General features: G+C 35.3%; 6 protein-coding genes across 6 annotated transcripts; 2 read left to right on the forward strand and 4 right to left on the reverse strand.

The window, feature by feature from the left end:
• The first annotated feature begins 2,213 nt into the window (after positions 1-2,213).
• On the forward strand, positions 2,214-3,152 carry LOC113502779 (3-oxoacyl-[acyl-carrier-protein] reductase FabG-like). Its single transcript, XM_026884465.1, has one exon. The coding sequence runs from the start codon at positions 2,245-2,247 to the stop codon at positions 3,001-3,003; it is 759 nt and encodes a 252-aa protein (XP_026740266.1). The 5' UTR covers positions 2,214-2,244; the 3' UTR covers positions 3,004-3,152.
• Positions 3,153-3,220: 68 nt separating this feature from the next.
• On the reverse strand, positions 3,221-4,449 carry LOC113502784 (uncharacterized oxidoreductase TM_0325-like). Its single transcript, XM_026884471.1, has one exon. The coding sequence runs from the start codon at positions 4,370-4,372 to the stop codon at positions 3,617-3,619; it is 756 nt and encodes a 251-aa protein (XP_026740272.1). The 5' UTR covers positions 4,373-4,449; the 3' UTR covers positions 3,221-3,616.
• Positions 4,450-5,301: 852 nt separating this feature from the next.
• LOC113502783 (uncharacterized oxidoreductase TM_0325-like) lies at positions 5,302-6,231 on the reverse strand. Its single transcript, XM_026884470.1, has one exon. It carries the CDS (start codon positions 6,159-6,161, stop codon positions 5,406-5,408), a length of 756 nt encoding a protein of 251 aa, XP_026740271.1. The 5' UTR covers positions 6,162-6,231; the 3' UTR covers positions 5,302-5,405.
• A 522-nt stretch (positions 6,232-6,753) lies between these two features.
• LOC113502785 (uncharacterized oxidoreductase TM_0325-like) lies at positions 6,754-8,151 on the reverse strand. Its single transcript, XM_026884472.1, has one exon. It carries the CDS (start codon positions 7,632-7,634, stop codon positions 6,879-6,881), a length of 756 nt encoding a protein of 251 aa, XP_026740273.1. The 5' UTR covers positions 7,635-8,151; the 3' UTR covers positions 6,754-6,878.
• Positions 8,152-8,860: 709 nt separating this feature from the next.
• On the reverse strand, positions 8,861-9,794 carry LOC113502780 (3-oxoacyl-[acyl-carrier-protein] reductase FabG-like). The gene has a single exon (XM_026884467.1). The coding sequence runs from the start codon at positions 9,734-9,736 to the stop codon at positions 8,981-8,983; it is 756 nt and encodes a 251-aa protein (XP_026740268.1). The 5' UTR covers positions 9,737-9,794; the 3' UTR covers positions 8,861-8,980.
• A 1,532-nt stretch (positions 9,795-11,326) lies between these two features.
• Positions 11,327-12,244, forward strand: LOC113502781 (uncharacterized oxidoreductase TM_0325-like). The gene has a single exon (XM_026884468.1). It carries the CDS (start codon positions 11,388-11,390, stop codon positions 12,141-12,143), a length of 756 nt encoding a protein of 251 aa, XP_026740269.1. The 5' UTR covers positions 11,327-11,387; the 3' UTR covers positions 12,144-12,244.
• The last annotated feature ends 289 nt before the right edge of the window (positions 12,245-12,533 follow it).

The raw sequence follows: 12,533 nt of genomic DNA on the forward strand, positions 1-12,533 counted from the left end.
GCACTCATCTCGGAGTACATGCCTAGCTACTCTTTTCTAATGCGGCGCAGCGAACTCCTCTTCCTCATATTTCTTGCTGTGTTCTGCTTCCACGTCGGTCTAGACCCAAACACTATCCTTGACGTCTTGGAATTGCTGATTATAAATATTAGCTGTAGTAGTTTCAAAAAAAGATATTTTCCTTTTATTAACTGTTTCTCGCCTTCCTTTAGTGTCAGGGATTTTGTCTCGATTTCAATTCGATTAAAAACAGACTGTCCAAAGCAAACCTCATGGACTTAATCAAGCATTCTACTGATGTTATTATTGATGATGTTTTCAAACTTACCAGTATTATCATGAAACTAGGTATTATCAGATTTCCTTAATGAATAGTCAATTTGGGTCTATTCTATGACATTTAGGGCCTGTTACAAAATATTATGCAATGGATGACAGTTACTATTATTTATTCAGTTTCATCAAAATACTTCAGATATCAATTGCAAAACATTTTGCAATATGGAGATGCTCCTAGTTTTGTGCGTTTGCGTAATGTTGAGTAATAGGTTTAAAGTTAAGCCATATCTGTCTAATCTTTACAGCCTAGGACGAGATATAAATATAAGCAGCTCAAGCATTATCTGCTCTTGCAGTTCATAGTAGGTCGATGCCGAAAGGGCTACGTTCGGAGAGGTATAATTTTCTCTTTAAATCTTCAAAAAACGTACCTCAGAAGACTCAAATTGACATCAGACAATTTGAAAAGGACATTATTTGGTTTATTTTTGCCTATTTTGCGATCATCGTTTGGAGATAGAAATTTTCTGTCATGGAACACATATGTTGCCTTTAAATGGAACCTAGTATTACTAATTAGTTGTAACTGAACACGGTTCATAGTTTATTCTATTGTACACAGAAGTTTTAGTCAGGTCTTACTAAACATTATTTTATCACTGATGCTGAATACAAACATTCAACTGATCATTTAGGCTTGGCACCAACATTTGTAATTTTTTCTCTCCTCATGCTTTTCTCGAACCCATTCCTTGTACTCTTTATTTATTTACTCCAATTAAAGATTATACTCTCTATCTAATCATGGTACTGCTCCAATGATAAAACGTTTGTGAAGATCAAGTAGTGCCTTGTCTTAGATGAACTTTAGTGCGTCAGCAATAAGAGCTATTTTCAAAAAACCTACAAGTGGAAGTTAGATAAACTCATCAATTCTACTTACATTGTAAACGTTATCTATGAAACACTTAGAATTGATTTCAAGGTTAATATCATTTAGGTTTAACTTAGCATGTTGATAAGGAGGTATTTTAGCTGATGCTGGATATATTATGATTATTAATTTGATTTTAAAATTATTCAGAACTGTATACGAAATCCTCGTCATTTCTCACAAATCCTTGAAAAAGTTGGCCCTTACTTACCCTGGACTGGGCCTGCAGAGGGATATCCAAAACTATTTAAAAATAACTCAAGTGCGTGCTGACACCAAGGGAGCACAAATAATCTATAAATAACTAAATTTACACGAGAAATTCATCACCCATATTTATTACTGTATAGTTTATAATCGTTTTGAACTAATTTTCATTTGACTGTGGGATAAATTTGACTTGTTGGACATGTATAGAAGCCCTGACTGCGACAGCGGATTTCATGGGTTCGAGATAGTATTTTTTATCAAAGATATACTTTTTTAAATCATCTGATGAGAGACGTATAATGCCAATAACTTAATTGCTGGCTTTCCCAACAATTTTGAAAGATCTCGAATTGTAATCTTATCTTTATATTTCAAATTATAAGATAAAATGCATGTACAGCTGTCTATTAGAAGTGCAACAATGTAGAATGGAATAGTTCAGTGCTACAAATAGATAAATAATACTTCGATTTTAATCGGTATTTCACATTTTATGAAACCACGATTATCCTTGATTTTATTTTTCAAACATAAGGTTTATTTTCTACTTGCCCTTAACAGTCGCGTACCACAAGAATTCGTTCAGCTTTACATGTCATATCAAAATGGAAACGGTACTAAAATTATATTTCAGTGATATCGTGTGCTTTCTAAGTATTGTTTAATATGTAATTTCTTATGTTCTTGTTAAAAGACTGCATTCCTTATCAATTTTTGTCTTATCATTAAAAACCGTAAAAGCGTTGCATAAGATAAGTTTCGTACTTATTTACCCGTTTTTGATGATAAGCTTTAATTAATCTGCAGCTGCATTGGACGACATGAGTTTTAAGAATAAAGTAGTGTTGATCACCGGTGGAGGGGCCGGCATCGGTGCGGCAACAGCAGAAGAATTCGCTAAGGAAGGCGCCAATGTTGCCATAGTAGCTCGAACCGAAGTTAATCTCAATGAAGTCGCTCAAAAATGCGAGAAACATGGAGTCAAAGTGCTAACAATTACAGCAGACGTATCAAAAGAAAATGAAGTGAACACAATCGTTCAAAAAACAATTGACAAATTTGGGCAATTGGATGTCCTCATTAATAACGCTGCTATGTATGTGAGTCTTCCAATCACGAGTCCCGACACTCTCCCAACTTACCACAAGGTTTTAGCCACCAACCTGCAACCAGTGGTCCAGCTGACAAATCTCGCGGCTCCTTACTTGGCGAAGACTAAAGGCAACATCATCAACATATCTAGCGTACTCGGCAAGTCTTGTCTCCAATATCCTAAGTTCACACTTTACGGTATGTCGAAGGCTGCCCTGGATTATTTCAGCAAAGGGTCGGCGTTGGAACTGGCGCCTTCTGGTATCAGGGTGAATGTTGTCTCTCCTGGGCCAGTAAACACTGCTATGTTGGCGGGGGCAGGAGGATCAAACAGGACAAATGATGATAACCTGAATTTAACTATTTTGAACAGAATATCGGAACCTGTCGAAGTAGCTGATCTCATCCTGTTCCTAGCGAGTGATAAGGCGAAGGGTATTACAGGTGCTTATTATAATATTGATAATGGTACTTTAGTCAAATTTTGAGTAAATAATGTTTCAAGTTTTATTTGATTAAGATTTTTTTTACCATGTAAATGCTTAAAAGTGTTGTCTATTTAAAATGATGAATTGATATTCCAAAATTATACTGTTGTAAAAAACTATACTAGTTCAAATATATCTTTGCGACGAAATTATGTTTTATTGTTGTAATAAAATTATATCAAATCACACTATTTACGCCATTAGTTCCTTAATATTTATTGCAGTACAATATTTATATATTGATTGATTTTTATGAAGAAAACTTTTCGCAGATATTTGACTGCTTACGGATACTCTCATTAAACTCCAATATTAACCTTCATTTATCGTACAGTGACCGCATGCGCCAAAAAACGCTAGACTGATTAGTAAATGAAATGACAAAATTACTGTAATTTGGCATTCTAAAAGATAAATTATCATATGATGTTTATGTAACATAATAATCTCTTTCTATTGGATAATTACTATTATCAGTTTAATTATCATGAAGATATTAAACAAAACAGGAAAGGTGCACCTGTTTATTACTTTAAAAGAATATACATCGTAGCTGCGCATAGCGCATTAAGAAAAGATAATATTTAATGATTCCATTGCATGACTCTTGAACTCAATTCTTCAGCAGACTGCCATGATCAATATAGAAGTTAGCTCCATTAATACTTCTGGCCTTGTCACTTGCCAAATATAGGATTAAATGACCAATTTCTTCCGGCTCTGATACTTTTTCCATATTGTAACTCTTTACATTATCCTCCCAAGATATATGGATACCAGCATTTGAGAGTACATCTGTACGTGTGGCTCCTGGACTAACAGTATTAACCCTCACACCTGATGGCATAAGATGCAATGCGGCAGATCGTGTGAAGTGATCCATACCAGCCTTGGAAACACAGTACGATAAATATTGAGATTTACCAAGAGTCGACACTCCAAGAATACTGGATATGTTGACAATATTACCTTTTGTTTTAATCAGGTACGGAACAGCCAAGTTGGTTAAGTAGACAGTGGAGCGAAGATTGATGTTTATTGTTCTGTCAAACACTTCCATAAGATTTTTGTCTTCAATAGTCGCTTCAGTCAGTATACCAGCGTTGTTGACAAGTACGTCGAGTTTATTGAATCTGTCGATTGATTTCTTGACAATTGTTTTCAGATCACCATCGACCGCAACGTCTGCTTTGATGATGAGGACTTTAGCGCCAAGTTTCTCACATCTTTCAGTAGTTTTCTTTAGTCTTTCTTCATTTCTTCCTACTAAAGCGATGTCAGCTCCTTCTTTAGCGAATAGCTCTGCAGTTGCAGCTCCGATACCAGAGCTCCCGCCAGTGATTAGCACAACCTTGTTTTTGAAACTCATTTTAATTTAGTTATGTCCAGAGAAATACTAGTGTATGCTTAGTGGGTAATCAGGTATGTTTATATGGCTGAACAGATCGTGCCACTTTTTATAACAATTGTTTGAGTAATTAGATAAGAAAGTTAAGATGAACGCATACATGTCCGACCAAACGCACCAATTAAGCCGAACCAAACAAATTTTAGACTTTTGACTATGAAAACGCATGTAGCCTCGTATGCTTTCCCGCATTGAATCGTCTGAATCCCGAAGATCCTCAGAAATTCGAGATAAATTTTGATTTTGGTACGTGTTGCAATGCAATGCAGCATCACTTGTCGGTATAAAATGTGGCTTAAGTCATCTCTCGGTTAGATTTAGTCAGTAAGAGCCTGACACTACCCGTTCAACGGAGGAAGCGAGTGTCGATGAAGGTTCTCCCGCCATACCTAAAAAAAAGGAAATAGAAACGATTTATTCTACGTGGATTCTTCAGCTATAAATATAGGTGCGAAATCTCCTTGACTTCGATTCATTTTACGCGTTCTGCTCGGATAAGTGTACGCCCACGTGCACAAACACTTCGATGGCTACATGACAATGGTATTAAATATTTCTAGTAAACACTTCGTTTTGATCATATATTACGCGCCATTTTCTAACAGTTATGATGATAAGCACAGCAAATAAATGTATCTGTGTAACTATTGGTTTTATATCTTAATAGGATTCGCAGTAGCCTAAAGTCACTCACATTTTCTTTCATATAATTTGCAAATCCTAATAATATATTTATACTTGTTTTGCCCCAAATTTTCGATTATGTTTGCCTATCAGGCGTCTATGTTATGATAATTATGATTAGATTGATTCAATAAATAAGAGAAATCAAGCATATCAATTTTTTAAAGATAAATTAGGTATTTATTGCAAACAAGCCAAAAACAAACTCATAAGTGTCGAGACATTTTATTGAAAATATTACTTTCATTTACAAAGCTGTAGCGCGTTGGTTGCTTTGTAATTAATTATTCCACAGAATGGACATATACACTTAATTTTTCAATCGTGCACCATTGTCAATACAGTAGTTAGCTCCAGTAATACTTCTTGCCTTATCACTTGCCAGGAATAGAATTAAATCACCGATTTCTTCCGGTTCTGAAACTCTGTCTATCTTGTACATTCTTGCAGTTTCCTCCCACGTTAACTGGACACCGGCATTCAATAGTACGTCAGTCCTTGTGACTCCTGGACTGACGGTATTAACTCTAACACCTGATGATGTTAGTTGTAATGCCGCGGCTCGGGTGAAATGATCCATACCAGCCTTGGAGACACAGTAAGCCAAACGCCGAGGATTCCCAAGAATCGAACTTCCAAGAACACTGGATATATTAATAACATTACCTTTAGTCTTGATCAGGTACGGAACAACCAAGTTGGTTAAGTAGACAGTAGATCTAAGATTCGTGTTTATTGTTTGATCAAAGGTTTCCATTAAATTCTCATCTTCAATAGTCGCTGCAGTCAGTATCCCGGCATTGTTGACAAGTACGTCGATTTTCTCAAATTTTTCGATAGTTTTCGGAACAATTGTTTTCAAATCGCTGTCGACCGCGACGTCTGCTTTGATGATGAGCACTTTAGCTCCAAGTTTCACACATTTCTCAGCTGTATTCTTCAGTTTTTCTTCGTTTCTTCCTACTATAGCTATGTCAGCTCCTTCTTTAGCAAACAGCTCTGCAGTTGCAGCTCCGATACCGGAACTCCCGCCAGTGATCAACACTACTTTGTTTTGAAAACTCATTTCTGTGTCGTTAGTTGTACGACCAAATAGAGACTGCCTATTCTGTATTTGAGTATTTGATAAGATTATGATTTCTAATAGTTTTTTACATGATAATGATGGCAAAGAATGTTGAGTTTTGATAAAAGATTATACAACGTTTTTGACTGTCATTAAAGCAATTGTGATACAAAAATACCTTCAATCATAAAATCTAAGCGATATGCTGACAAGAATGGACCATATCGTTTTTAGAGAACAAAAAATATGAGGCAATACGATAAGTAGTAACATACTTACTTCATTCTGCCTGATTAAAAGTCTTTAATAAGACTTCCATAAATCTACGATACGCTTCATGGAGATTTAATGTAAGCCAGTAGTGCTGAAATCGTTGATTGGTCATTTTTGCTTTCAGGTATCTAAATCGTGATATTTATTTGAAATGTAAAATTGTATCAACCACTTCTCCTAACGTTGGTCTCCTGGTAGATATTCCTTATTAAATAAGTAGCACCCTCGAAAACATTTTCTTTTCTTTACTTTTTTGTGTGTTCATACACTATGAAATAAATAAATTGATTCAAGAAATACAAATGATGAAGCATAAAAATACATTATAGATACAGTCTTTATTACAAACAATACCAAAAATATTGTCAATATTAGAAAAAAAGAACAAAGATTTCATAATGAGTTTCATTGACCGAAATGAGTTTCCAAAGATCACTGACTGCTTTAATTCTTCAGTAGAGTACCATTGTCAATATAGAAATTGGATCCAGTTATACTCCTGGCCTTGTCACTGGCCAGGAATACTATTAAATCTCCAATTTCTTCCGGTTCCGATACTCTCTCTATGTTGAATCTCTTAGCTGTATCCTCCCAAGATGACTGGACACCAGCGTTCGTTGCTATGTCAGTCCTAGTAGATCCTGGACTGACAGTATTAACCCTCACACCCGATGACGTCAGTTGTAATGCGGCAGATCGAGTGAAGTGATCCATACCAGCCTTGGAGACACAGTACGACAAACGTTCAGGTTTCCCAAGAGTTGACACTCCTAGAATGCTGGATATGTTGATAATATTACCTTTAGTCTTGATCAGGTACGGAACAGCCAAGTTGGTTAAGTAGACAGTGGAGCGCAGGTTTGTGTTAATAGTTTTGTCAAAAGTTCCCATTAAGTTCTCATCTTCAATTGTTGCTGCAGTCAGTATACCAGCGTTGTTGACAAGTACGTCGAGTTTATTGAATCTGTCGATAGTTTTCGGAATAATTGTTTTTAAATCACTGTCGACTGCGACGTCTGCTTTTATGATGAGTACTTTAGCGCCAAGTTTCACACATTTCTCAGCTGTATTCTTCAGTTTTTCTTCGTTTCTTCCTACTATAGCGACGTCAGCACCTTCTTTAGCAAACAGCTCTGCAGTTGCAGCTCCTATACCAGAGCTCCCACCAGTGATTAACACCATTTTGTTTTTGAAACTCATAGTTTTGTTTTATGATTTAAAGTGAATCAAAACTGAAACGCTTAGTGGATAAGCTAGTATGCTAATGCTGCTTACAAGCTCAGACCCAAATTTATAGCAAGTTTTTCTGTTACTTGATAAGATTATGGTCACCCATACTTGTATGGAATCATGACGATGGTAAAATTTTGCCCTATGGTTCGATTAAAGATTACAATTGCAATTTTTGAATTATCTGCCTTCAACCGTGAATGATAAGCATATTTTAAATGGCACCCTTTATCCGCAAGACTATGGTATACTAGAGTGACTAATATTTGAAACCATGATATCAATTATTCGAATGTACAGAAATGATTATTGCTTTTGATAACTGTCCTGATAACATTTTGTTTCTTCGCATTTGATGGTTTCAATCAACGAATTTCGAAATTATATATACATGTTTATAATACATTATGTTTCATCGAGCTTCGGCAATATTCAATTAATTATTTTATTTATAACAGGTTTTTTTATAATATTAGTGCTCTCCTTTAATATACCACTACTTGATAACTTGTACTATTAGGGGAGCTGGAATTAAATACTTATATTTAATTCTGCACCAGTCAGTCAGTTCATGTATATTAAGAAGTTAATTTGCATCTATTGGATGTGTGGAAAAAAAAATGTCAGTAGATAAGCTATGAGTGCGAAATGAATACAATTCTGATGATTAGGTAAAAGGACATAATATTATTTTATGCAAGATAGAAAATATAATAAGTTTATAAGCATATTATATTTTAATATATAGTAATATACATGTACATACTGCCGAAGCAAATACAAAGAGTTATTAGTTATAGCAACTTGCACGGAAAATATGAGATTTTACGCATACTATGACGTCTTTTGTCTGGTAACCATTGAGTGACGGTTTCAGCTCTTCTGCTAACTTGCATTCCGGCTGGAGGCTTGCAAAGTTCCGCGAATAAGTCTGGTGAAGCAGTCGACCTTTACACTAAGGCTACAAGGACAGAGACAATGGCAAAAAAATCTCTACTTGCATTCGAATGTTGCCCGCCATTATAAGCTATCACTCTTGATTCAAATGACGGTAGCTCACATTTTATATTAAAATGTTTAATAACATAAAACTAATAACCTAACACATCACAATATATACCGAAATTCGTGTGATTGAATAATAATAATCATTAAGATGATAAACCAAAAATCATGATAAAAAAATAAAGAGAATCTTTTCCAATATATGATATTTATTACAAAAAAAACATTTGAAGGATAACACGTAATTACATTTTAAAACTATTTTAAGTAATGTCAAGTACATTGAACCAATGCATTTAAGCATCGTTTGCTTAATTCTTCAGTAGAGCACCATTGTCGATGTAGTAGTTAGATCCAGTTATACTTCTGGCCTTGTCACTTGCCAGGAATACAATTAGGTCTCCGATTTCTTCGGGTTCTGATATTCTTCCCGCCCTAATATTTTTAGCAGTTTCGTCCCAATCTGCTTGGATTCCGGCGTTTGATAACACGTCGGTCCTAGTGGCTCCTGGACTGACAGTATTAACCCTCACACCTGATGAAGTCAGTTGTAATGCGGCAGATCGAGTGAAGTGATCCATACCAGCCTTGGAGACACAGTACGATAAATATTTAGGATTCCCGAGAGTCGAAGTTCCCAGAATGCTGGATATGTTGATCACGTTACCTTTAGTCTTGATCAGGTACGGAACAGCCAAGTTTGTTAAGTAGACAGTGGAGCGAAGGTTTGTGTTAATTGTTCTGTCAAAGACTTCTATAAGATTCTCGTCTGCGACAGTAGCTTCAGTCAGTATACCAGCGTTGTTGACAAGTACGTCGAGTTTATTGAATCTTTCGACAGTTTTCTTGACAATTGTTTTCAAATCACTGTCGACCGCGACGTCTGCTTTGATGATGAGTACTTTAGCTCCAAGTTTCTCACACTTCGCAGCTGTATTCTTCAGTTTCACTTCGTTTCTTGCTACTATAGCGACGTCAGCTCCTTCTTTAGCAAACAGCTCTGCAGTTGCAGCTCCGATACCAGAACTCCCGCCAGTGATCAACACTACTTTGTTTTTAAAACTCATTTTGGTATTGTTAGGTCTGTGTTATAGAACTGACTGTATGCTTACTGGGTTTAATTATGCTGCTTTAAAGCCGGGTCCGCTTATATAAGGAGTTTTTGTAATAGTAGATAAGATTATGATTACATATTGCTTTGATTCATGACTGTGATTAGGTGTATTGTTCATACTAAATGGAGACAAGATAAAAACTGCCTTTAACCATACATGACAAGCGTATTTATCGTGTAATACACTAGACTATGGGAGACTAATACTTAACTTGCTTACTGAAATGTTTTCGTTTTCACTTAGACTTACACGATGCTAAAGTATGTTTTTTTAAAATGTTTTTTTTTAAATTAACATTCTTATGGGAAAGAACGGAAAAGCTAGTAGATAATCTTTTGAAAATACTGTTTGACGCAATTATTAATCATATATAGAACCACAACGCGGAAAAGCATAATTTATTTCATTTTAATTTTCCTAGGTTTGATAATATTGTAATTTCATAAACTTTAAAAAAATATCTCTTAGCTATAACCATCGATGACGCTTTTTGTTTTAATGACAGTCAAAAATAGTGTAATCTTTAATCACAAATAGGTATTCGCTGTTATTAAATATCATTGTCATATAAAAAGAGCGTTAAGTAATACCTTACTGAATACTCAATTGCACAATAGGTAGTCTGTCTCAATTTGGTAGTAGACCTAAGTATAGTTTTAAATTTGATAAATAGCAATTCCATAAGTGTGTGAACAGGCTATAACTGGTCAAAACTGATTTGGAATAGTTCAGTTTTACTAATCCTCAAGCTCCATTTTCATTTTCTAGCTCCAGTTGATACTTCTGAACTTTCCACATGCTAGAAACACGATAAAAAATATTTAGAAATTATAAGAAAACTGAGACTGACTACCTATTGGGCAATTGAGTGTTACAAAAGATTATAATAATATTCTAGTTACTCATATCTATTTATGATTACATGATTTTTATTATGACTGAAAACTGTCTAGTATTTATTAAAGATTACAAAATTTCTGTCATTAAAAAATTACAAAAAAAGAAATAGCGTCATCAATCGTTATAATTCAGGAATATATATTATAAGTAAGTTTAAGTAAAACACAGGTGCTTAACTTAATCGGGTTAGACTGGAAGCTGACCCACACATAGTTAGGAAAAGGCTAGGATGATGATGATGACATTAGTAAGCTAAAAACAAAGCATTTGATTGAAAATTGGCCCATTTATTTCTTTTACGTTTTCGTTCTACCCTTTAGTAATTAAATAACCGCGTAAAACAGTCGTTTTAAAAGAGTATCTAGTTTCATTTGAATAACAATGCTAGAATTGTTCACAATCATTAACCTAAACCTTTAAGAGCTTAAAAAACACGTACCCTTTTCTTAAATAATAATTCCAGTTTTCACGATTTTTTGATACTAGAAAATACGCTCGTCATGCTTGCCTTAGGACGATCTTTATCTTTTAAATATTTAGTAAAAACATCTAAAAACAGTCATGAATCAATATAAATCCGTGTATTTGTAATCTTATCTATTATTAGAACTCTTTATAAAAGCGGTTACATGCCCTAAAAGAAGCATAATCAAATTTACCAAGCGTCCAGTCAGTTCTTCGCTGTAGACCTAACAATACCAAAATGAGTTTTAAAAACAAAGTCGTGTTAATTACTGGAGGGAGCTCCGGTATCGGGGCTGCTACAGCCGAGATTTTCGCCAAAGAAGGAGCTGACATCGCCATAGTAGCAAGAAACGAAGTGAAACTGAAGAATACAGCTGCGAAGTGTGAGAAACTTGGAGCTAAAGTACTCATCATCAAAGCAGACGTCGCGGTCGACAGTGATTTGAAAACAATTGTCAAGAAAACTATCGAAAGATTCAATAAACTCGACGTACTTGTCAACAACGCCGGTATACTGACTCAAGCGACTGTTGAAGACGAGAATCTTATAGATGTATTTGACAGAACAATAAACACGAACCTTCGCTCCACTGTCTACTTAACCAACTTGGCTGTTCCGTACCTGATCAAGACTAGAGGTAACGTGATCAACATATCCAGCATTCTGGGAACTTCGACTCTTGGGAATCCTAAAAATTTATCGTACTGTGTCTCCAAGGCTGGTATGGATCACTTCACTCGATCTGCCGCATTACAACTGACGTCATCAGGTGTGAGGGTTAATACTGTCAGTCCAGGAGCCACTAGGACCGACGTGTTATCAAACGCCGGAATTCAGGCAGATTGGAACCAAACTGCTGAAACTATTAAGGTGGAAAGAGTATCAGAACCCGAAGAAATCGGAGACCTAATTGTATTCCTAGCAAGTGACAAGGCCAGAAGTATAACTGGATCTAACTACTATATCGACAATGGTGCTCTACTGAAGAATTAAGCAAAGCTGGCGCGAAAACCAGATACGATATAAATATGGTTGTTAGTATTGAGATAGGCATAGAACGTATTTTAAGTAATAAATGTCTTGTGCTAAAATAATATTTTCTTTCCTTTTTATCCTAATTTATCAATCAACAAAATCACGGATCAGATTGTGATGTTATATTAGAATGTGGTGTTGTTCAAATATTTTGATCACGTACTGTAGACTAAGAGAGTGCTGACAGTGGTCCAAATTTTTAAACAAATAAGTAAGCCTGAGAGTCTAAATATTTGCCTCTCATTAGAATGCGAGACTTCAAAAATATGAATATGATATTCCTTTTCAACAATGGATGGAAGATATGTAACTTGTCTACAGGACAAGCGCAGGCTGATTTAAAGCTAA

Source organism: Trichoplusia ni, chromosome 18 (assembly GCF_003590095.1).
Source record: "Trichoplusia ni isolate ovarian cell line Hi5 chromosome 18, tn1, whole genome shotgun sequence".
Taxonomy (NCBI): Eukaryota; Metazoa; Arthropoda; class Insecta; order Lepidoptera; family Noctuidae; genus Trichoplusia; species Trichoplusia ni.

What these genes read in the sequence shown, in the direction of transcription:
- LOC113502779 (XM_026884465.1), top strand. Translation starts at nt 2,245, where the DNA reads ATGAGTTTTAAGAATAAAGTAGTGTTGATCACCGGTGGAGGGGCCGGC.
- LOC113502784 (XM_026884471.1), bottom strand. Translation starts at nt 4,372, where the DNA reads ATGAGTTTCAAAAACAAGGTTGTGCTAATCACTGGCGGGAGCTCTGGT.
- LOC113502783 (XM_026884470.1), bottom strand. Translation starts at nt 6,161, where the DNA reads ATGAGTTTTCAAAACAAAGTAGTGTTGATCACTGGCGGGAGTTCCGGT.
- LOC113502785 (XM_026884472.1), bottom strand. Translation starts at nt 7,634, where the DNA reads ATGAGTTTCAAAAACAAAATGGTGTTAATCACTGGTGGGAGCTCTGGT.
- LOC113502780 (XM_026884467.1), bottom strand. Translation starts at nt 9,736, where the DNA reads ATGAGTTTTAAAAACAAAGTAGTGTTGATCACTGGCGGGAGTTCTGGT.
- LOC113502781 (XM_026884468.1), top strand. Translation starts at nt 11,388, where the DNA reads ATGAGTTTTAAAAACAAAGTCGTGTTAATTACTGGAGGGAGCTCCGGT.